Here is a 25,475-nt window from a genome sequence, read left to right as displayed (position 1 = left end):
TCTTGTGAAAGTCATGAATGTTTCAAGTTTCTTGTATTGTCCCATTTTTTTTTTTTTTGCATTTGTGTTAAAGTGAAGTATCTACACTTTTTATTCTCTTATTCATGCAAAGGGTGGTAAGCTGAAAGAATTGTAAGAAAAATGTTTTGCAGTTCTACATTCTGTGTTCAAATCCTGTCAAAGTCAACTTTACCTTTCATCTTTTAAGAATTGATAAAATAAAGAAATAAAGCAATGATCAAATACTGAGGTCGGTGATATAGCTTAACTTCATTCTCTCTAAGTTGCTGGCTTTGTGTCCAATTTAGAAACAATTCTTTTTATTCATACTTGCATATTATATGCAAAGAATAATTGTGACTGCACACGAACTGTTTGTTCATATGATTATACTGTCATGATTAGGTTTACAAGAAATAAAGATTATACAAATTTTTAAAAATTTAGCTTTGTTTCTTATAATTTATTTAGAACTGGAAAACCAGAGGAAATTAAATCAACAGCTTTAGCACGTAAATTTCTGTTTAAAAGTGATGAAGATACAAGTGAGGATAAAGGTAACTGAAAGAAATTATTATTCAAGTTTATTTTTTAAGTGCATATATATTATTCACTTAAAATTGGCTTTCTACTTGGTCATTCTTGCTGTCTAAAATTCACATATCACTGTTTTTTTAAAAAATTCTCAGAAAAGACGAACTCAAAACTTAAATATGCTGAATTCACCTATAAGAGATCATTACTACTGTTATCATTACTGCTATCATTATGATTATAATGATTATTTTTTAACATAGAAAGGACATGCCTTCTTCAATATGGCATATTGCTATTCAGTGATGATTACATTTCTTTTTACTTATGAAGTCCGCTATTCTCAGATCTGAGCCCTCTACTTCTTCCCAAGTTTTTCCTGGCCATAGGTACTTTCTGTTGTCAGCCAGTACAATGGATGTTTTGACAAACAAAATAACTCAGGACTGCTTATGCTCCACAATCTGGCCTGGCAGATGAACAGAAGGACCAATTCAATGGGGCTCTTTTGCAGATTATTTTGATGATGAAGTGTAGTGACCTTAGTGTGGCTGATGACTTCAATGGACATGAGTATATATAGAGGCTATGACTCTAGTTCTAGACATGAGAAAGAAACAAGGTTGCTGGAATTCTGTTATGCAAATGATCTGATGATCTACCACCAACTTGCCATTTGGCCACCTATCAATCTGCTGGGCACACAATTCAGAAAATCGACAGACACTTGTGAAGACAAAGTCTATGCTAATTATTTAGTATACAAGCAGGAGTTCCCCAGGGCTTGGTTTTTAGTCCCCTCCTACTAATCATAGTTCTCCAGGTTATAGCAAGATTTAAGACTGGTGCTCTTGAGAACTACTGTATGCTGATGACATTGTTCTTAAAGAAGAATCTATAGTAGAACTAGAAAAGAAATCCAGGCGTGGAAGAAAAATCTAGAAACAAAGGGCCTTAAAACTAGTCAAGCAAAACCCAATACTCTAGTAAACAAGAAAACAAACAGGACTCTCCTGAAGGAAAATGGCCCAGTTTGATATGTAGGAAAGGTGTTAGGCAGAAATTCCATATGGTGTGCTCAGTGCAGGCTATGGATACACAAGACATTAAGCGGAATCACAGGAAGGTTAATAGAAAAAGTAGACTTTGTGTATCATGTGCTGGAGCAATAAACACTAAGAACATACAGGAAGTAGATTCTCTCAAATACTCAAAAGGTTCCTTAGATGTAGCAAATAACTTCTGTTACCGAGATGACCTAATTAGCAGCAGAGAAGAATGTTCTGAAAATATAATTCCTAGCATAAGAATATGATGGAGAAAGTTCAGGAAGTTGTTACCTCCATTAATAACAAAAGTTCTTTGCCTCAACATGAAAGGCAGTTTGTATGATGTTTGTGTACAGACAATGAGATATTTCTCTTAAACCGATTTTTTTCTATCATCTCATCTATGCTCTCTTGTTCATACATTGCATACCAGTGAGCATTGTTTCTTTCTAGCCTTTGCACATCTACCTCTTTCTGTACTTACACATCTTGCTACCATTCAATATCACACTTTGTACTCTGTCCTCTACTCAGAGAGAAACCTTTTATTGTCAGCAGAAATAATACACGTATGTGTGTGTGTGTGTGTGTGTACCTCCATGTGTTTGTGACTGTTTACATTATTTTTAATACTAAACTATAATAGTTATTAATAGACATTTATGGTAGTGTCTGTACATGTATAGGGGCTTATGGGTTTATAACGTCCATATCTTCAGCTGGGTTGATTGTTTATGTCAAAAGCTAAAAGGTAAATGTTTAAAACTCAGCCAATCACAGTTTTTGATATGGTGTTGTTCAGTGCATTGCACCCTTTAAACTTCATTTGACTGGTTGTAATAACTTAAGAATTGTTGATTTATAACTGAAATTGTTTGACAGATGCTGTGGAGCTTTTTCATGTGACAGAGGTCAAAGTACCTTCACTCATTTTGATTTATATTTTTATATAAACATATAGCTTCAACCAGTTATAGGTTTTCTCTTCCTTCTTCTCTATCAATGGAGGTAAGCTCTTGGCTAGCCAGTTCTATAATCTGATTTTGAAATCTGGTTGTAACTTTTTTAATATTGTTGAGAACTGAATGAATGTTACAGTGTCACTTCCTCTCCTCTTTAAAACTAAAAGCTTATGTTCATGTTAGGAATCAATATTACTTAAGTTAATTAGTTACTAAATTAATATTGATTGTAAAGATATGAAACTGAATATTTTGTATACCAGTTTATTAAGAAGTTAAATTTCATAGAATTTCCTTTTGTTATGGTTATTGTGTAAATAAGTTGTCTATTAGTAAAAATCCCAAGAGACAAAGATGTTGTGGAAATATCAGTCAAATTTAATTTTGATTCTGAAAATTGAACTTTAAACAACAAATCTGTTCTGATATGGTTGTATTTTTCATTCATACTATGTTAAGGATTGTAAATAAATATGTTTTTCTATGTCAAGATTAATTAGTTCTTCAAAATTTACCAAAATAATTGCAGCCAGTGTTTACACATAAATGATTTATGTAATATGAACTATTTAGCTGTATATATATGTGCTATCTATTTTTCAGATTTTTTTTCCATCATTTTTTAAACATGCAGTGGAAGTGCAATTCTAATAACGTTTTTCAGACACTCCTAATCTTGAGTATTAACATAACAGAGTGAAATTAACGAAATTATTTTTCATTAGGTTAGAAATTGTGTGGAAATTATGGAAGATGTTCTGGAATAACATAGTTTAGGAGACAAATGCTGGTAGAAAAATCTGAACGTTCAATAATTTTTTTGTGTGTTTAAACTTAAGCTGTAGAATTTTAGTTTTTAAATATGTAAATTGCTTAATCTTTTCTGTGCACTTTCACTTTGTAAGCATTATTAAAGCATTCTCATTATTAAAGTATTCAAAGTTCAGTAAAATTCTCCAAGAGAGTAGAAAATGTAATTGTTTTCATATATTTGTTTTGGTTGATTTTCAGACTAAGATTATTTATGGAGAAATTATTACATCTTGAAAATTTATTTTAGCCGCTGGAAACACCTGCTGCATTATTGTATGACTTATCAAAATGAAAAAAAAAAATTCAATTAAATATAAATCATCATATACAAATTGAATTTCAATAGCCAAAGTACAGTGCTGACGTAGAGTATCTGTTAATATATCTATAAGGCAGTGAGCTGGCAGAAACTTTAGCACACCGGGTGAAATGCTTAGTGATATTTCATTTGTCTTTATGTTCTGAGTTCAAATTCTGCCGAGGTCGACTTTGCCTTTCATCTTTTTGGGGTCGATAAATTAAGTACCAGTTTCATACCGGGGCTGATCTAACCGACTGGCCCCACCCCAAAATTTTGAGCCTTGTGCCTAGAGTAGAAAAGAATATATATATATATATATATATATGAGGTAGAAAATATTTCAGTGGGGAAACACATGTGGTGGATATATATAGAGAATGAGAAAAGATGAAGAAACATAGAAGATTTGTTTTTCAGGATTTAAAGAGCATATGAGAACCATGATAATAAAGATGTTATACAATTTTGTACAAAATAAGGTTTTGTTCTTTCAACATAATTGAAGTAAGGACTGGTTTCGCATTGCTCATCAAACTGAGAGTTGAAAAAGACAAATTCCTAGCAATATTTTTATTTTTTACAACTCTCAGTTTGATGAGCAATGCGAAACCAGTCCTCACTTCAGTTATGTTGAAAGAACAAGGCCTTATTTTGTACAAAATTGTATAACATCTTTATTATCATGGCTCTAATATACTCTTAAATCCTGTAAAACAAATCTTCTGTGTTTTTTCATCTCTCTCTCTCTCTCTCTCTCTCTCTCTCTCTCTCTCTCTCTCTCTCTCTCTCTCTCTCTCTCTCTCTCTTTATATATATATATGTGTGTGTGTGTGTGTGCATTTAACATTTTGGGCTTTTAGACTGTTTTTTCTAAACCATATTTTCTTACCTCTTCCTTCTCCTTTTTGGTTATATTGTATGCTCTTGTTTTCCACTCTGATGAAGATCAATTGCCTTAATTCGGATGCCCTATGAAGATGAAGAATTTTTTTCTTGCATTTATGTATAGACTGCATTCTGGTAATCTGATTAGAAATAACTGTTAGCTTTGTTATGTCTTGCTTTGTATTAGTAAACAAGCTTTAAATGTGGTCCAATCGATGTGTTGGTTAATCTATGGTTTTCTCCATTTTCTAATTACTTGCATTGGTTCCTGATAAACACTTGTTTATCCTGTTGTTACCTGCACTCAGCGTGTATGGTGTCCCTGCGCACCATTGCCCAGGGATAACACAGGTAACGGATACTGATAGTACATACAGATATTTTATCCCTCAGTCGGTTACTACAACTGCTAAGCTCTATTTGTATATATGTGTGTGTGTGTGTGTGTGTGTAAGAAAAATTTTGATGCAATTAGTAATTTGAAAAAGAGAAATGAGTTTTGTTTTAAGTAGCTGTAACGATACTCTTAATATGGGTTAATGTATTCAATCACTTTTTCTAAAATATGTTCCCCTATGAAAATTGGAATTTGCATAATCTTGGGCATTATTAATTTACCTTCTGCTAGATAGTGAACCAGAAGTGAATACTCCATCAAGACATATTGCTTCTCTACAAGTTTCTCCAGTGTCTGTGATAGTATCAGATACAGCAGATGAGATGAAGTAAGTTGGTTGTTTGTATTATTTTAATAGCTTTTTTTTTTACCTCTTATTCATTTCAGTCATTTGACTGTGGCCATGCTGAGGCACTACCTTGCAGGGTTTAGCTCAACAACTCAACCCTAGTAATTATTCCTTAAGTTTAATACTTATTGTTTCAGTTTCTTTTGCCTCAGTTCATGACTAGTCCATGCCTATTCTATCTCCTGCATTACTGCTCCTGAATAAAAAGTGACTTATGCCCTCCCTTGAAGTTGCTGGCCTTGTTCCAAAATTTGAAACCAATATTTAAAGAACAAATTAATTTATGGACAGCATGGAATATGTTTCTATTGCTGTAGAGTTAACAGAGCTGAATACTCTGGTTCAGAGATAGTTTCAAAAATTCTGTTAATTTACTTTTAGATATTTGATAATTTGTTGCTTATTTTTGTTTTTGACAGTTACATTGATCCATCACCTGAACATCATTCATTCCCAATAATTATCCCTGATTCTCCAACAACAGATAATTCTGACCATGGTATATATTTTCATTTTAATATTTCTCTACTTTATGATAACGCAAGGTGTTGAGTACTTTTTGTATTGTAACATAACCCAATAAAGGGAGTTTAGAAGAATGAAAATAATAATTTGTCATTTCTCTTTCTTGATGCTGCCATAAGTTGGGGAATTTCATATCAGTGCTTCTCTATCACTATCTATTTTGCTCTGAGTAAAAGTTCCACTTTTCTTTTGTTGTCCTTAGTTATTCTACCATTACTTTTAAAGCAGTTTACAAATTACTACTATATTTGGCACAAAGTACCATATTTTTGCTTGTGATATTTATTGTGAAGATGTGTGACTTAATGATTAAGGTGTTGAGCCCATGATCTCAAAGTCACTGGTTCAATTTCTGAATTGGGTGACATATTGTGCCTCTGAGTAAGGTATTTTATTTCACATTGCTCTAGTCTTCTTAGCTGCAATGAGTATCAACTTGCTCTCTTTCCAGCAGTCACATTCTGGATGTTCTACAAGAGCAAGGGGGTTGAATGAGTTCTGTATCTGCTTGTTACTATATAGACACCTAAGATAATTTGAAAGCATGGTACATGTTATCAAGTGAAACTTGCTAGAGGCTGTACTTATGCTATTTACAGATTGTCTGAGATTAATGATATTGAGGAGGAAATTTAAGTGGGTTGACATTGTGGGGAAGATGGACTGGGTAAAGGAGTTAGTGCAGGACTGGGGGCATTGGACACAATGTGAAAGGTGAGACAAAGAGACAAGCAAGCTATTATAGTACCAGGAGAAAGGTTAGAGAGAGTAAAGCACACTTGTGGATCAGATGCTTGACTATATCTGTGAGAGATTTTATGCTAATCAGTCAAGTAGCCTTACTCTAAGGACCTCTGTGTGTGAGTAGCAGCATTGCCATCCTAGATGTGGGAGCAATACACCATTGTGAGCCTCACTTAAACTTTGTAGAATATCAATAATTGTTGGGGTCTGGATCAAAAGAATTGGCTGTTGTTTGGGAGCTTGGATAACTTGGTAGCTATGCAATGCATGAAGGCTTTTTTTATGCGTGGTCTTGCAAGTGTTAGATTGCTGGGTATGTGCCACTCAGTTTTTTTAGGGGAGGTGTTTCTCCAAATGTTGCAAGCCTTTTTTTTTCTCTGCATGAGCAGCTGTAGTGCAGCTTTGAGTGAACTACTTGGGGTACTTGGAGCATTGAATTCTTGTGTTTTGTACGTGGAGGACATGCTTAAAAGGATCATTTCATCCTTTTAGTTGTCACTATCCTTGTTGTTTCTGATGGGTTAACAATCAAGTACGTGTTCTGTTAGAGATAATTTGCATGAAGCTGGTGGAGCTCCAACCTGCTGATTGACTTGAAGTGTCATAGAGTAGGGGGTAAGGTGTTGTGTAGTATGTAGGTGTGTATTGTTTGGTAGTATTGAGGTAATTACAGTTACCTAAATAACTTTGTCGATCTTTGATATGAAATTATTTCTTTATTGAAGATTCTGGCTGTCAGGAATCTACAATGATGGAATCTACAGTGATGGAATCTACAGTGATGGAAGCTACTGTAATAAAAAACAAGGTAACTTTTAGAAACATTTTATTGAGTCAAGGCTTCTTTTCTGTTAAGTTTAACATTATTATATATATATATATATATATATATATATATATATATATATATATATATATATATATATATATATATATATATATATATATATATTTATATATATATATTTTTTTCTTTTTGATGAATAGATGTGTAAAATATTTTTATAGTTTGATAGTATCGATACAGTTGATTGTTTAATTCATAGAGTTTGGAATGTGGACTATAGATAATAGTGATGATGATCTCTTAGTTAATTTGATTTCAATTAAAGTAGTCAAATGACTCTTTACTATACAGTCTTCAGAGCCAATCTAACAAAAAAAAGCAAAACAGTTTTACTTAGCATATATGAAAGGAGAAATCAGGAATTTAGCAGTATCCTAAACTCTACTCCAAAAATAATTTTGAGAATGAACCAACAACTCTAGCCCACCAAATGTTTTGCTATAACTGACAAACTTTCTAGTTCTCTGGTCTATAAATCATGGCAATGGCACATCCAAAGTAAGATTTATTTTATTATTTATATTTCACTTTTCTTCGTGTCTAGCAGCCTTATTGACTAAAACAACTTTAGAAAACTTCAACATTTAATTTATCTTTTACTTGTTTCAGTCATTTGACTACAGCCATACTGGGGTACCACCTTGAAGGATTTTAGTTGAATGAATCAACCCCAGGTCTTTTTTTTTTTAAGTCTAGAACTATTGGTTTCTTTTGTCAAACCACTAAGTTATTCAAATGTAAACACACCGACACTGGCTGTCAAGCACTGGTGGGGGACAAACACAGATGCACAGACACATGCATATAGATGTTTACATAGACATATGACAAACGTCTTTCAGTTTCTGTCTGCCAAATCCACTCATACAGCTCTGACCAGCCCAAGGCTTAGCAGAAGATATTTGCCCAAGGTGTCAAGCAGTGCTATTGAACCCAGAACCAAACTTCTTACCACACAATCACACTTATTTTCTAAACATACAATAAAAATAAACTTCAGAGAGTTAGAGAAAAAAATTATCAAGTGTAAAGAAAACATGTGAGGAAAATAAGATGAGAACTGAATGAAGAATTGTTAATGATCGATTATAGAAAATAGCTTGAATTAAGACAAGCTATATAGAGGATGATAATTGTGGAAAATAATCATGAGACTGTCAGAGGTGGCAAACTAGAAGAATCATTAGTGTATCAGACAAAATGTTTAGCAGCATTTCTTCTGGATCTTCATGTTCTGAGTTCAGATGCCACCAAAGTCAATTTTGCCTTTCATCCTTTCAGGGTCGATGAAATAAGTACCAGTCAAGTACTGAGGTCAATGTAATCGATTTGCCTCTCCCCTCAGAACTGTTGGCCTTGTGCTAAAATTAGAGAGATAAAAAGATATTATGAACCTATCATCTTTTGCTATGTGTTATACTTGACTTCTTTCTTTCATAAGCTATTGTATCTACTCATCATCATTTAACATCCATTTTTCCATGCTGGCATGGGTTGGATGGCATGACAGGAGCTGGTCAGCCAGGGTGCTGTTTGTTGTGGCATGGTTTCTATAGCTGGATACCCTTCCTAATGCTAACCACTTTACAGAGTGTGCTGGTTGACTTTTACATGCCACCAGCATGGGTGCATTTTCACAGCACTGGCACCTGCAAAGGACAAGCCTGTAGGTGTGGATGACAATGATTTTACTTAGCTTGACATGACTTCTCAAGTACAGCAAATCACCACAACTCCTGGTCCTTTGTCATTTCCTCAGTGAGGCCCAGCATCTGAAGATCCTTTCTCACTACTTCATCCCACATCTTGAGTGTGCCCCTTCCACAGGTAGAGCTATTAAATAGGATGAATATCTTAAACAAAATTTTAATGTAAAGATTTAACAATTTTATTTTACAGGATTCTCTGCATCAATCAAGGGAATACTCTCAGAATGAAAGCAATAAAGGTTCTAAAGATGACAGTGAGAATTTACACCTTCACTACTCATCAACACAATCATGTTCACAGGTTAAATATTACTTAATCTATTATTATTGTTGTTGTTGTTGTTGTTGTTGTTGTTGTTGTTGCTGTTGCTGCTGCTGCTGCTGCTGCTGTTGTTGTTGTTGTTGTTCCCAGCGTCGCCTTTCTGGCACTTGTGCCCATGGCATGTGTAAGGACTTTCGAGCGAGATTGTTGCCAGTGCCTCTGGACTGGCTCTTGTGCGGGTGGCACATAAAATACACCATTTTGAGCGTGGCTGTTGCCAGTACCGCCTGACTGGCCTTCGTGCCGGTGGTACATAAAAAGCACCCACTACACTCTCTGAGTGGTTGGCGTTAGGAAGGGCATCCAGCTGTAGAAACTCTGCCAAATCAGATTGGAGCCTGGTGTAGTCATCTGGTTTCACCAGTCCTCAGTCAAATCGTCCAACCCATGCTAGCATGGAAAGCGGACGTTAAACGACGATCATGATGATGATGATGATTATTATTATTATTCTTGGAGTAATGATTCATATATCTTGAATTCTAATACTACTGTGTGCACGTCATTGATTTTTTTAAAGATACTTTATCTGCATAAGTGAGTCTTGATATAAAATTCTTACTAGTCCTTATGAATGTTTGCTGCCAAAAAGAGTATTCACAGGTAAAAATACCAATAGCACAAAATAAGTGGTTTAATATATGACTAGCACTTTCTGGCTCTTTATGTTCTGAGTTCAAATTCCACCAAAGTTGACTTTGCCTTTCATCCTTTTGGCAGGCAATAAAATGAGTATCATTTGGATACTGGGATTGATGTAATCAACTGTCTTCCTCTCCTAGGATTGCTGGCCTTGACCCAAAATTTGACACCAGTATTATGACCAGCAGTAAAATATTGGAAAGTGTAGTTTTACAAAATGTTATTTTTTTATATCAATATTTGTGCTTTTCCATTAACTAATATATTTTTACATGCTTCAAATCTCCTTAATTCCCAATAAGTTTCTATTTTATTTGGGTAGAATTTATATTATTACATTCATTAAGGTGTTTAGCTAGCAGAATCATTAGCATGCTGGACAACCTGCATAGTTGCATTTCAACTGTTTTTACATTCTGGGTTCAAATTCTGCCAAGGTAGACTTTATCTTTCATCCTTCCAGGGTTGATAAAATAAGTACCAGTTGAGCATTGGGGTTGATGTAATTGACTAGCCCTCTCCCCTCAAAGTTTCAGGCCTTGTGCCTAAATGAATGTAATAAAATAATTCTTTCTATTTTAAATAGGAAGAATTATTTTATTGCATTCATTTTCTAATGTACAAACACAAGATGTGATTTACTTGTCCACGTATGTACTTATGATACAGTGAATATTGAACATGATTTGATTCCCTATTTTCAAAAGATTGAAGAAACAAGGTGTATAAACAACAATTCTGTGCACCAAATCTAGTTCTTTGTATATGAACTGTACCACATAAAAAACACCCATGCTGGTGCCATGTAAAAAGCACCCATGCTGGTGTCACGTAACAAGCTCCCACAAAAGGCACATGTGCTGGTGCCCCATAAAAAGCAACCAGTACCCTCTGTAAAGTGGCTGGTGTTAGGAAGAGCATCCAGTCATAGAGACCATACCCAAACAGGCAATTAGAACCTGGTGCAGCCCTTTTGCTTGTCAGCTCCTGTCAAGCAATCCAACCCAAGCCAACATGGAAAACACATTAAATAATGATGATGATAGTGATGTTTAATCTAACTAGTTTATAAAGGTCTTTGGTTAAGCTGAACCAGCTGGTAATGCTAGAAATAAATATTTGATTTCATCATCACACTCATTATTATTAAGTCATTTCCAAATAATTTGAAAGATAGTACTCTTTGAGAGCACATTTAAATGAACTTAAATGGTTTCAAATTTTGGCACAAAACCAGCAAGTTTAAGGGAGAGGACAAATTACATTGACCCTGGTGTTTAACTGGTACTCATTTTATTGACCCTGAAAAGATGAAAGGCAAAGTTGACCATGGTGGGATTTGAACTCAGAATGTAAAGAACTGGAACAGATGCCACTAAGCACTTTTTGAAACAAGTTGATGATTCTGCTAACTGAATGCAATGCTGCAGGATTAAACACTAGCTTAATTCAGCTCCGATAACAATTAACTGATTATAATGAAGCTGAAATGGTTTAAGTTGCTTGTTTTACCCTTTTTTGTTGATTTGACAGTTGTTCCTTTTTTATTTATTTATTTAAGAGAACGCTTTTGATTTGTATTATTTTATTTTAGATTGACCCAAAAACATATTCACAAAAATATACAGATGAAATTTGTGGTATGTTTATTTAAATATATTGATTTACTATTGATATCAATTCACTTTGAGAATATCAGATTATATTTCTAGGATTACAGCTAAGTGCTTTTCTTTGTATCATTGCATGTTTTTCTATCTTAATAATCTCTCTCTCCCTTCTTTATCTCAGTTTAAATTTTGTGTTTATGTGTTCTCTGGATATGAATATATATGTATTTGTGTGTGAATACTAAGACTGTCAAGGAATCAAAACTTAAGGATCTCATGTAGTTAACAATAGAAACTGTAGACTTGGAAGCTGTTGACTGTTTAAATGAGCTGCTAGAAGGTGATTATGCCTGTTATTTAAGTGACATAATTAGTGCTAACCATAATATTGTAGTTATTGTCTGATGTCAAGCAAAGGCGCATGGGTCAGTGTTAGAGCATCGGGCTCACAACCATGAGGTAGTGAGTTCGATTCCTGGACTGGGCTGTGTGTTGTGTTCTTGAGCAAGTCTCTTGATTTCACATTGCTCCAGTTCACTCAGCTATAGCAATGAGTTGCGATATCACTGGTGCCAAGCTGTATTGGCCTCTGCCTTTTCCTTGGATTACAGTGGAGAAGGGAGGCTGGTTTGCATGGACGACTGTTGGTCTTCCATAAACAACCTTGCCTGGACTTGTGCCTCAGAGGGTAACCTTCTAGGTGCAATCCCATAGCCTTTCATGACCAAAGGGGGTCTTTACCCTTCTATTGTCTGATATCTCTTTAGGTTAAAAGTGTTTGTTATATAGGGCAAAAGTTGTAGTTTCAAAGACAATTTAGAAATATATAGTTAAGCCACTCAGATGAGATATAAAATTTAGTTGTATAGCGAACTTTGCCTTTGTAGAGCACAATTTTTCAAATATTCTAAGAAATATTTCATTTCTTAGATGATAATTTCTTATGTTGGCAGAAGATTAATAAATATTTAGAGGGCAGCTATATGTAGTTGATTTAGTTGATCTCAGTACATCCCTGAAGGATAAAAGACAAGTCAGCCTCAGTAAGATTTGAGCCCACAAAGAATATAAGGCAGTTTGAATTAAATAATTTTAGGTACTCTATATTTCTACCATCCATTTTCTCTGCCCTCTGTTCCTGGAAGGGTCATGGAATAGAATCTTCAAGTACCTTTTCCCTAGGGTCTTGACAAAAGTCACTGCATTAGATTTTCCAGCTGAATTTCCAAGCATGACTTTAAGACTGTGGATATTAGCCAACCATCTCATTCTTGGTCTACTATCAGGTCTCCTACAGGTTGGTTCAGCTTGAAGAATCCACCTTGTGATTCTTCCCTGCAACATTCTAATCACATGTGCATAGAGCTGGAGCTGTGATCTCTCAATGTGAATAGCAGTTTTGACCTGGAGAGACTCCCTGATCTCCAAGCTATGTACTGTGTTGGGTAACATTACTCGAGAGATCTTTATATCATGTGGAATGACATTGTTGGGGAGCTGAACTGCTCTCTGTCTTTCCTTATCCATTACAACTTCCTGCATGAATTTTAATATTTTAAGTTCTGATCTGATTATTGCATTGTGAGTCTCCTTGGCCCAAATCTCTTTCAGCTATCACAAATGAATATCTTCTTAAGATTTTTTTTCTTTGTTTTTAAATTCTTAACTGTTGCAAATATTTTTTCTTTTCTAGAGAGCCAAGACTTAAATTTGTATTTGAGTCTCAGTTCACAAATATCTGAAAACAAGGATATGACACAGTCACAAGCAAGCAGAACTTCTGTTATGTTGAAAGAAGAAAAATCTAATCAAAGTGTTCGTTCTGTTTTTAAAGACAGTAGTTCTGAAGATGGTATGTTTACAATGTTGTAATACATATTTACCTCAATGCTGTTGATCTGTTTTGAAATTACAAATTTATTCTGCTTCTTCAATGAAGATCACTTTTATTATTTACTCTTTAACTTTTCTAAACTGTTATGAATTGAAGGGCTTATATTATGTTATTGAAGATCTGACCCAATTATCTTATAGGTGCAGGCATGGTTGTGTGGTTAAAAAGCTTGCTTCCTAGCCATGTGGTCTTGGGTTCAGTCCCACTGTGCGACATCTTGGCTGATTGTTTCCTATGAGAGCCCTGGGCCAACGAAAGCCTTGTGAGTGGATTTGGTAGAGGGAAAATGAAAAAAAAAAACCATTCCCAATGTGTGTGGGTGTTGTGGAACTGGTCCTGGCAGAAGTTCTTTTCATCTGAGAAGAACCAAATCATCCCTTGTTCAACAGGATGCCTCAGTTTCTTTCGGAGCTTCTTTGCCTTCATCAAACAGTTCTCCTTGACCTTGACTGTCAGAGTTTGTCCCATGTACCTCTTATATAAGTTGTTGTAAAGGTCCTCATTCAGAGTCAGCTTCATGGTAGTGATTCCAATGCCCATCTCTCTTGCTAAAGTCCAAATTCCCTTGCTCAGATCTTCCATCACCTTTTTCTGCAGTTGTTGAATGAATTCTGCTGTGCTAATGCAGTGAGAACACTTGCTGTGTCCCTTCCTACTGGCCACGGCTACATAGTCTTTGTTGCAACTGTCCATGCCACATCTTACAACCCTTACACTGTTCATAGAGCATTGAGTAGCAATCATGATATTGGCATTTTGACACCCAGTATGATTCATCATGATACAGGTAATTCTTTTCCAAAATTCAAATGGCTTCCAGTCCTCCATGTCATCTTATTTTATCTCAACTACAACTTTAATCTCTATGCTCTCTAATGCCATTGACTATTCCAGAAGAAAAGAAGATATGAAAATTGTCAAATTTAACCTGAACACTATATGTGTGTGCTTCTGTATTTGTTTATATTTGTGTCCTATGAAAGTTCTTTGGTGTAAGTGGTGTTGTCATTTCTGTCAATAAATCATCTACTCATTTTGTATCTTCAAAGACATGTGAAATTAGAGGTCCCTTATTTGAAAATCAGGTAGGGGTTACTGAAGGAAGGGCATCCAGCTGTAAAGCAATACTTCTGTAATATATTTGCTTGACCCATGCTAGCATGGAGAAACAGATGTCGAATGAATTAAAGTCTACAGTAGAGGGCTCGCAAAACTGTTAGAGTGTAGGATGGGGGTGAGGGGACTTTTATTTATTCTGGCTTTTACATTCTGTATTAAAATCCTGTTGTGGCCTACCTGTGTGATAGAATAAATCCATTGTCCAGTTCAGTACCACCACTAGGGCCTTGGGTACCTTTAGCAGCGACCAGTCTTGATAGGCACTATGGCTAGGTTTCTAGTTTAATTATATCTTCCTCTCTCTTATCCACCAGCGTCTTGAAGACCCTAAAAAGGGTCATGTACACTGACCTCTGTTCCTGGCTAGGTACTAAACAAAAAGTTCATGTTGTCACATTCTACTCCAACTCTTTGCAACCATACATCAAGCTACCCTGAAACGTCTGGACACATTTACAATGCTGCAGACAATGACTGCTGCTACCATTGCTGCCACTTCCTTTTGCCCAAACAGTTGACAACCATTTCTTATGAACTAAGATTGTTGCATATTGTCTTTCTCCTACTTGCTTTGTTCTACAGTTCTACAGCACCTCTGAGAAAAATTTTACAAATGCAACATGCTTTGATTACCTAACTGTACCCTGTGCAATCAATGATCACCTGATCTAGTGTACAATGATTTTTTTTTTCCTACCTAGACTGAAGTAAGTTTTATCTATGGTCCTGAATTTCTGGATTCTGTCCAAACATTAAGTGGCTAACATAGTAACCATAAGTCTATATAAGTAGAGCAGATCCAAGCTATGCAACAACAACAGCAATCTTGTTCATTTAAGTATCATATATTCAATCTTACTTTGTGAGTCCATATCATTTAAATCTAATCTCTAATGAGATCATTTAAAAAATTTTCAGTGCCCCACTTTTAGTTTATCTGAATTCACTTAATTAAAAGAAATTATGTTGTATCTTGGGGTGGTCATTACACCAATAATAAACACATGCACTGGTTCAGTTTCACTTCTGTATTATTATTCATCAGTTGGTTAGCTATTTAATCAACTAATTAATAAATTGTTTGATTAATCATTCAGTTAAACAATCAATTGTGTTTACCAAAGACCTTTCATTGCTATTTATGACCTCAAGGACATGCCCTTTCTACTCTAGGTCAGCTTCTGGTCTCTTTGTCTTTTAGTTTTAGATTTAGTATTTATGTAGTTATATGGATATGGGTGGGACGTACATGTTTATTATTGACATTTTGACCCTTCCAAGATACAACAAAATCTGTTTCAATACAGGAGTTCACATCAAAAATCTTGCAGATCAAATACAAAAATGAAATAAATGAAGTTATTTTTTGAGGATTAACCTAAGAATGCAAAACAAATGTATTTGACTATTCTAGCTTTTATCTAGGCACTGTACCAAGGATCATATGAGTTGAAATGACCTTTTTTGTTTAAGATGTTAGGGTGGATTTGAAGGAGATGCTATTTCTAGAAGATTGAATGACCCATGTAGAAGCTTCCTCGTTGGTCTACACATATATTCTAAAGCTAAATGTGGATGCAGAGGTAAATGGCATTGGTTTAGAAATAACAACATGTAAAATAGGTATCTAGTTTATCCATTTGTGCATGTATATGAATTTCATTAAGTGTGCAATCCTGTCTCTAGTAATACATTCAGCAAATTCTTCATTATATATAAAGAATGTCTAAATTACTAGCTGATATGACTCATTGTAAGTTTTTATTAATGTTCTTATTAATCATATTTGTGAGGTTTCGTAAGCAGCAAAATTTTAAGATCAGTTTCATATATATAGATACAGCAAAACCCTTGAAAGTACTATTATAAGATAAATTTTGTTGATATAAAGTATTTTGTGTGATTGGGAATAATAGAATAATATGTGTAAGGAAATTTTATTTCATGTTTCACTCATATGTAACCTAATATATTTTTAATACTCAATAAAAGTATCAATTAATTAATTATTAATTACAGAGATAAAAGAGATGATAATTCTTAATTGCAGTTAAATATAATTATTTAATTATTTCTTTGGTTTCAGTTCTTGAGTTCACCCTTAATTTGCCAAAAGTATCACCAGGAAACAGTTTTCATAATTCATCTTTATCTAAGACACCGCAAAATAAAAGTAGTGTTAGAAAAACTTCTGTTTCTCAGACTTCACAAAAAGGGAGTGGTTTTGGTCATCTGTCTGTTTCTCAAACTTCACAGAAAAGAAGTGATCTTACTAATTCATCTGATTCTCAGATCTCACAGAAAGGGAGTGGTCTTAGTGATTCTGCCAGTGAGAAAATGAAGAATTACCAAGATTCTATGCCTCAGCTGTAAGTAAATGAAAAATATATTCCTAGTTGCCTGTCTTAATTTTACTACTACATTTACAGAGTTATATATTAATTAACTTTAGTCTCTTTTAATCAAGCACAAAGATATTTTTTTGTAATGAATTGGATATTGTGTATAACACTTATTTACTTATCTAAGCCCTTCACTCTCAATGAAGCATAGGCCTTTGATAACTTTTCTCCACTATTCTCAACCCTGAGCTGCTTTTTCTACTTCTCTCTATTGGATCCTGGCTTTTTCAGTTCTTCTTCCTTCAGGATTTCGCTGCATCACATCATATATTTCCCTGAGGGAAGGCCTTCTTTCCCAGGTCTTGTTGATGTAGAATTGTCATTGATGCTTCAGTAACTTTGCCTTTTTCCTAGATAGGGGTGTTGGCCCTATGCAAACCTACTTTTACCTCTGGGAAGAGGTCGTTTGTATCAATATGGGGAGTCCAGCACCGGAGACCCTACCAGGAGCTTGTGCCCCACTGGCTTGGTTTTCTGGGTCAATGAGGCACACAAGCCACCACACAGCAACAAAAACTGGACTTTGTGGTGGATTATGTATAATTTCTGGTGAAATGTAGACTCTACACTTATTTATTAAAAGTTGATCTCAAATGAAATTTAAACTTGGAGCAGTGATGATTGAATATGATACAACACTAATATAAAACAGGATCAACTGTTTCTGCTGTTGTATGTAGATGAATATTAGTGCGGTTACTATTCTCATAAAGATCATTATTTGAAGATTAACAGAGTAATTCTTTGTACTGTAGGCACAAGGCCTGAAATTTTGAGAGGCGGGGTGCTACTCAATTACATTGACTCCAGTGCTCAGCTGGTACTTATTTTATCAACCCCTAAAGAATGAAAAGCAAAGTTGACCTCAGTAGAACTTCAACTCAGAATGTAAAAACGAGAAGAAATCCTGCTAAGCATTTTGTCTTATGTGATAATGATTCTGTCAGCTCACTGCCTTCAGTGGAGTTTGGAGGAGGATGATGGATGTAAATAACTGTCATGATTAATTCCTATCATCATAATATACAGTTTTATATTTGCTGTATATACCAGAGACTTACTTCTCTTTGCTTTTCTGCATTCTTAGTAATTTCTGATAATTTTCATTTTTTAGATATTTTAGTGGAAAGTAGCGTAAGTTCGAAAGATGGAGGGAGACAGCTAAACACGTCCTTGCTCAATCGCTGGCCAGCAAGAAAGAGACAGAATGAAGCGGGAAAGCTTGGTTGTTGAATTCCACCCATGCGTGAGACTACGCATGCGCACAGCGTTACTACAATATCTTTTACTATGCTTCCTTGTTCTATCACAACACTAGTTTCATGTTTAATTTTTGACATTTAATATTTTTCTTTATCAGTCTTAAATATTAATCTTTATTAAATCTTCTTACATAGAAGATTTCCCCTCTGCATTAAATTTTCTTCAATAATCTTGATGGATAGCATTCTTGTTTCTCTATATCATTTGTTTGTCTACCAATCTTCTGAGATTCAGACAAATATTTACAAGAATACACTTGTGATTATTCACAAATATTTACAGAAATATTTTTGTGAATATTTAACCTGTAAACATTCTCCTGATATTATGAAGAACTTGTCTGATCGCAAAATTAGTCAACACTGTTTTTGCATGATGACCTTAGAGCCAATGTGAATCTCTTCAATTTGAATGACATATGTAACCTTGTGATGTGTATCCTGATTCAGTTTCATACCAGAGATGACTTCAGAGATTTTTCATGTGGGCTCAAAATTCCCTAAAAAAAGATGTCAACCATCAAGCAAACATCATGTTAATAGGGATATAAATTTCATATTTTAGGCTGATAGGGTATATCTTTCAAGGTTGTTTGCAACTGAAAAAAAAACAAAAAAAAGAACAAGAGAAGTTAGCTGACCAGAGGTTTCCCTTCAACCATAAAAATTATTTACTGACATTGTGTAGTTGAAGAAAAACTTCTGGTCCATCAACTCTTCAAGATTCTTCAGTTGTGAACATCTTTAACTAAATACAAGATATTTTGTCTGATCTTAATGACTCTACTCGTCTTTGGCGTCATCATGTCAGATATTTCTGGTTAAGTTCAAATAACCAGATGTCTTTGTTATGCTGAGTCTTGGTGGAAATAGAATTTAAATCTTAGTGAAAATAGAATGGCAACAAGTGCTACTACAGTTGAGAATTGAATGTTATATACATAATATAGTGTTCAACTCAACAATGCTTTTTATATATGTGATAGGAGAAGAATCTTTCAAAGCCCAGTGAATTCCCCACTATTGGGTAAAAGCATTTTCAGATGTCACAGTTCAGATGAATATAAATATAAACAAGTACTTATTCAGCTTGTATCATATTTTAACTATTTTCTCACCCATTCTACTTCTCTCTTTATCTGTTTGTTCATGTGTGTATATGTGAATGTGAACTTCCAGGAAATTCAGTTTGGAGTCTTTGTATTTGGTTTCTAACTTACACTTTGACTTACTAACAGTGCCTTGCTTTCTGTAAAAATCAACTATAGTTTAGTTCCATAGTGTTACAGGGTTTACATCTGTAAATTCTCTCCTTGTGAATATGACCTGCTTTGATTACACTTTTTCTCAGTTTTATTATCTGATATTTTGACAGGTCAAATAGTGAATTTTCTCAGCAGACATCATCACCTTCAGATGCAGCTAATCCACATAAAACCCAGGTATAATATTGATTTGTACATAAAATATTACATGATAATGATTAGATTTGGTTGATGTGACTTGGAAACCATCATCATCATCAAATGTATGTCTTCCATGTTGGCATGAGTTAGATGTTTTTGACGGGAGCTGGCATGCCAAACAACTGCACTGACCTCTACTCTCTGCTATAATATAGTTCCTATGGCTGAATGCCCTTCCCAATGCGAACCTCTTTACTGAGTGTACTGGTGCTTTTTTATGTGGCGCCAGCATTAGTGAGGTCATTAACTAACTTGCAAGACAAGAGTCCCTCAACTGAGGTTGGAGTAGTATTAAGGGAGAGATCTTTGTGCTAGATGATGATAGGTTAGAGTATGATAGAGGGACAAGAATAGGTGTCTTGTAGTAGAGGAGATACATGGCTACTCCAGTTGGAAAAGGAGAGAAGAGAGAGAGAAAAGATGGTAATTCCAAGAAATTACTATATCTGAACAGTCATTTTTATATTTAGCTATTCAAATATGCATTTCATTTACTCTCTTAGATCAATTTCTTCATTAGTTTACTTTATTTGAAAATACTTCATGAATCACTTGGTTTAATAGTATATTGTTCTTTTTTATTGCCTCTTTTGCTTTTATAGTTTTCATTATTTTCTGATTTTACTCTTTACATTTGCAGCCACAAAAAGAGGATCTTCCATCTAAGTTGAAACCATTAGAATCATTTATAGAAGCTAATCCATTTGATTCAGAGCATTTCTTTAAGGCTCGACAGAAAGACCTGCTTGATCCATTACCTGGTAAAAGTTCCCAAAAAGATCAACGGAAAAGTGAATTCTCTGTATCAACAATGTCTTCAGCTGAAGGTTTTGTTTCTAAAATATCTAATGAAAAGAGGATAAATGAGGCTGATTTACATGAAAAAACAATTCTTGATAGTTGTCAACAAAAGACTTTTACTAAGATTCAAGAGAAGAAAGATGCAGTGTCTTCAAATAAGTATTTTTCTTTAATTCCCAAAGGTGAAAAACATCTTTCTGCCAAACCACTGTCTTTAAGCCAGGGAGTTATAGACATTAGAGCTGGAGATGCTAATGGCAGCTTTCACGATGGTGAACAAGAAAAAAGAAAACCAGCATCTCTCCCAGATAAATTAATCTCTAAAGGAAATTCTAAAATTTCCTCAAAATCCGAACCAGTAGGTCAGCCAAGTGATATTTCCCCAAATTCTTATGATCATGAAACCACGATGCCTGACAATCTATGTGCAAGGCTTACATCAACTTCAAGCCAAAATAATAATTCCAATGCCAAAGAATCCATCATGCCTTATGAAGAAGAAGATGAAATGAATGTTTACAATATGTCTAATCAAATGTTAATTGGAAATATACCAGGAAAAGGTGTTTCAATATCTCAGCCCTACAAAAGGCAATCAACAGAATGTCTTGGTAAAGTGGTATCAGCATCAATGCCTGGACAGGCTTCATGCAGCATGGGTGAAACATCTAGCACTATTACAGAATTAATGCCTGTTAAACCCCTTGTGACGCCAACAGCTGAAGTGACAGTTACTGGTATGATGAAAACACCAATAAATATCTTAGGACAAAAACAATATTCTCCTCTTGTAGCTAGAGACAACCAAGATTCAGAAACTCAATCTGTTCAACAAGATGATATTTCTATTGTGCAACCAGCTAATAATGTAACAAACATTGTACCAAATACTGAGGCACAGCTTGCTGTGACACAAAATGTAAATGTTGGTGCATGCACTTCCAATGATCCTTATTTATTCCCAGATTCTCAACTTAAAAACAAGTCTACTATTGTTACATCAAGAAAACGTCAAAAGGTACATGTAATAAAAAAATAATTCCAATATATCTTCTTAGTTCATGACAATTTAAATGCTTCTAGTTGGTTGCTTTATTTAATCTTACTTTCTATTAGTGACTGTAGACTTAGTAATAATCTGAATGCAGTGTTGGTAATGATAATAATGTTGAGGTCCAAATGCCATCATTTTCTCATAGCTAGTGTTAATTAATAGCTACTTTTCTCAGTCCTCAAAGAGCTTGAAAGTCTTTCTTACAAATATGTCTGTTGGTGAATGCCATCAATTGTGAAAGATGCAAGAAGCTTTGATCCACCACATATTGCATACAACATTTGAAAAAGCAGTAGGCAGCGTGTCAGTCTCATAATCAAACATAAAAACAGAAGTAACTGAAGGTCATGAGTTCAATCCTCATCAAGGAAACATCTTTTTTATAGGCGCAGCTGTGGCTGTGTGATAACAAGTTTGCTTCCCAATTAAATGATTCTGGGTTCTGTTCCACTGCATGGCACCTTGGGCAAGTGTCACATACATATACATCTATACATATGCATGTATGTATGTATATACGTGTGTGTGTGTCAACAACTATGACTAGTTGTTGACAAATTTTTCTGCTTTGTAAGGGTAATTTACCCAGTATTTCTGCTGTTCTAACGGCAACTTTGTGTTCGAAACAATATCATCTTTTTATTTGTATTGTACAATATATATATATATATATATATATATATATATATATATATATCACAATGCATGTAGCCAAACGTGTGTTAATAGTGACTATGTTTGGAGTACACTGTTTTCTTGTGTTACATCAGACACAAGCAAGTGAATTTGGAACTTTCAAGGCTTGTTTGTTATTCCCTGGCTGCAGAACAACATTATCTATCTAACATAAAACACTTTAGAAGATAAAAATTGGAGGTTAGCATGTAATTTGTTCATTGTACATTAATGATAGAAACTGATACTGCAAAAGAGATGAAAAAAATGTTTTCAAAACAGCTTAACTTTTTATAGAATATATGCAGAGAAAAGGATTCAAAATTTATAATAGCATAAATTTATTCTGTGTTAAACAATAATATAAGTTGATATTCATTGCTGTTCTTCTTGATCACATATCTTGCATTACTTTTTTTATCACTTAGCATATTTTATTACACATTTATTTCATTGGGGATTTTACTTACCAGATTTATTTCATTCTAATTACAGTTAGCCAATAGGTCTACACAAAAGAAAAGTGCCAAGAAACTGCTGCCAAAAAAGAGTTCAATTTTTTCTCGTAGTCGAGGTATTCGCAAAGACCGTCAAAGTCCTGTCTATAGAGTACGGTTTGAAGCTATACGTAAAAGGGCTCGTAATCCTATTACTCTGCTCAGCAATCCAGCATTCTTAAAAGTTCCATCGCATAAAGATATTGAGTCCATTTTATCTTCTAAAATCCATAACAAAGGTGATAAAACACCCAGTTCTAGTGATAGTGGCTCACAAACCAGGGAACAGCAACAGCAGCAATGTTCACTTTATACCGTATGTAAATTATATTATTTCATTTTAATTCTTTTGCATGCAATATTTGGTTAATTGTTGGAAAAAATATATTATTACTGAGTAGTCTTTTATATGCAAATCACAAAGAGTAGGGATTGCTATTTATTTTCAAGTTTGTGGATGGATGTAAGTAGAACAGCAATCCTTGGTTAGGTACCTAACAGTGCTCCTTAACTGATTATTCAGTGTCAGTTCAGTTGCGTATGTCACCTCCTTATCTTAGGTTAAGCACCACCACCAGACTTGGGTGCATGTTAACTGAGTTCACTCTGTTGCAAGCATACAAAATAAGTGGCTGATTTCAGGATAAAACAGTCTCTTCGACACTATTTTCAGCTGCACTTTTTGTTTGTGAAAGGATATTAGTGAAAAATGTTTGCTAGAAGTAGCCTGCTATCAGATATGTAAAAGGTCCAAACTCATGGTTAATGCTTCTGGAAGCTGTCCTATGAACTGGGACAGAATTCTGTGTCTTCCCTAGTTTGTGACAGGTGCTGCATTAAACACAAGATTTTGTGAGAACCAACCTTGGCTTGAATTTCAGTTGAACTAATTATATATATATATATATATATATATATATATATATATATGTTCATATAATGATATCTACCAAATGTATTGGTAAGATAAAACATGCAGTCGTTACCAAAATAGCAAAAATCCGTCTGCAAAGGTTTATAATAAACTCCTTGTGAATTGATCTCCTTGGTTATATATCAAAATTTAAATAAGAGCTTTGACGCTAATATCCATATATATTAAATATATATTTTAATATATATGGATATTAGCGTCAAAGTTCTTACTTCACCAAAACAATTCAAAACTAAATTCTAAAGAAAGTAAATACCAAGAATCATATATGTCTGCTGGACAATTTTATCTTCATTACACAAGCATTCATGGACTTCAGTTTAGTCCCATCAATTATTTCCTTCTAATATACAAACTACATATCTTACTCCTATCTTGACACAAGTCATTTATCTAACCTAAATCTGTTGTCCAGTCTATTGTATATTCTAACTTCATTTTCTAAGTCGATGGCTACATATGTATATATAGAATCTAGCCTCCCAACCACACATCTCTGCTATCTGGATATCAGGAGCAAAAATCTTCCAGTTATTCTTATTTAGTCCATTTTTTTTGTTTCTCTAAATTCTTCTGCTGTCTCTGCTACTTTCCAGATTTTTTCCAAACTGTAATACTATGCCTCATATTGCGTTCTGGATATTTATCTCAGCTTACCTTTCTCTAAAATTATCATCTGTAGTCACTTCGGCTCACAACTCTTCTTAGCTCTCCCACCCTTCACATTAATACTACTCTAACAAAGGCTGAGTAGTTTGCCATTCTGAGCAAGCTGTGCCAGTTAGGTTCCTCATCCAACTATATCTCTGACTTCAAATATCCTCGACCTTTTCACATCCAAAGTCAACCTTTGTACATCCATCACTGTCTCAGCACCTATTAGATCATCTGAGCACAGCCTAATTGGAGCTGTACATCTCATTTTTTCTTATTGTACAGTATTCTTACATTCCTTGAGTTCTCTGGTCAATTCAGTCCATGAAAATGGTCAGACTTCTACTAGCTCTTTGCTAATCTCCTGCAAAAACCTTCCTTCTCACCACTTTCCGTAGGTAATAATCAGTCTGTAAAAGCCATCATATTTGCCTTCAGCTTCATGCTACACACCTGCAATAAAACTCCTCCCAAACTTCTCTCACTCCACTCTTGTTATTGACTGTTAATATTTTGTTATTTGAAAAGCAGTGAGCTGGCAGAATCATTAGCATACTGGGCAATATGTTTATTGGCATTTTGTTCATCTTTGCGTTCTGAGTTTAAATTCTGCTGAGGTTGGTTTTGCCTTTCATCCTTTCAAGGTCGATAAAATAAGTACCAGTTGGGTGCACAAGTTGATGTAATTGACATATCCCTTGCCCTGAACTTGCTAGCCTTGTGCCAAAATTTAAAATTAATATTTCATTTGCCGTGATATTATTTTATCATGTCTTTAATCTGCAGAATCTTAAAAAGGTTTTTCAAAGAAAAATTACGGAAGAAACTACTGTACAGATTGTGTACCGTAAAACCACAGTAGAAATGTTGAGAAATTCTCAAGTTATTGATCGTCGAGTTGTTGTGGTAAGTAATTATCAATAAGTTAATACTTTGTGAGGGAAAAACAATATTAAAACTTCCATATTCACAAATTTTTATCACATAATGCTATTTTTGTTAGGTATTTGTTTACTAGCAATATAAAA

General features: G+C 34.5%; 1 protein-coding gene across 3 annotated transcripts in view; it reads left to right on the top strand.

The window, feature by feature from the left end:
• Positions 1-25,475, top strand: part of LOC106881144 (uncharacterized) — a 79,199-nt gene that overhangs the window by 19,588 nt on the left and 34,136 nt on the right. For 2 of the 3 annotated variants that reach the window (XM_089350601.1, XM_089350602.1), the window contains 12 exons: positions 472-557; positions 5,173-5,269; positions 5,710-5,789; positions 7,285-7,367; positions 9,306-9,416; positions 11,674-11,719; positions 13,383-13,541; positions 16,789-17,071; positions 19,742-19,808; positions 20,473-21,651; positions 22,858-23,175; positions 25,234-25,353. In XM_089350601.1, coding sequence (XP_089206727.1) covers positions 472-557; positions 5,173-5,269; positions 5,710-5,789; positions 7,285-7,367; positions 9,306-9,416; positions 11,674-11,719; positions 13,383-13,541; positions 16,789-17,071; positions 19,742-19,808; positions 20,473-21,651; positions 22,858-23,175; positions 25,234-25,353 — 2,629 coding nt within the window. Of the gene's footprint in view, positions 1-471; positions 558-2,489; positions 2,592-5,172; positions 5,270-5,709; positions 5,790-7,284; positions 7,368-9,305; positions 9,417-11,673; positions 11,720-13,382; positions 13,542-16,788; positions 17,072-19,741; positions 19,809-20,472; positions 21,652-22,857; positions 23,176-25,233; positions 25,354-25,475 lie in introns of those variants that run through there. The other variant, XM_089350603.1, reaches the window with a different exon arrangement.

The sequence above is a fragment of the Octopus bimaculoides genome, chromosome 4 (assembly GCF_046866305.1).
Source record: "Octopus bimaculoides isolate indiv1 chromosome 4, ASM4686630v1, whole genome shotgun sequence".
Classification (NCBI taxonomy): Eukaryota; Metazoa; Mollusca; class Cephalopoda; order Octopoda; family Octopodidae; genus Octopus; species Octopus bimaculoides.
This window is presented reverse-complemented; position numbering and strand designations above follow the sequence as displayed.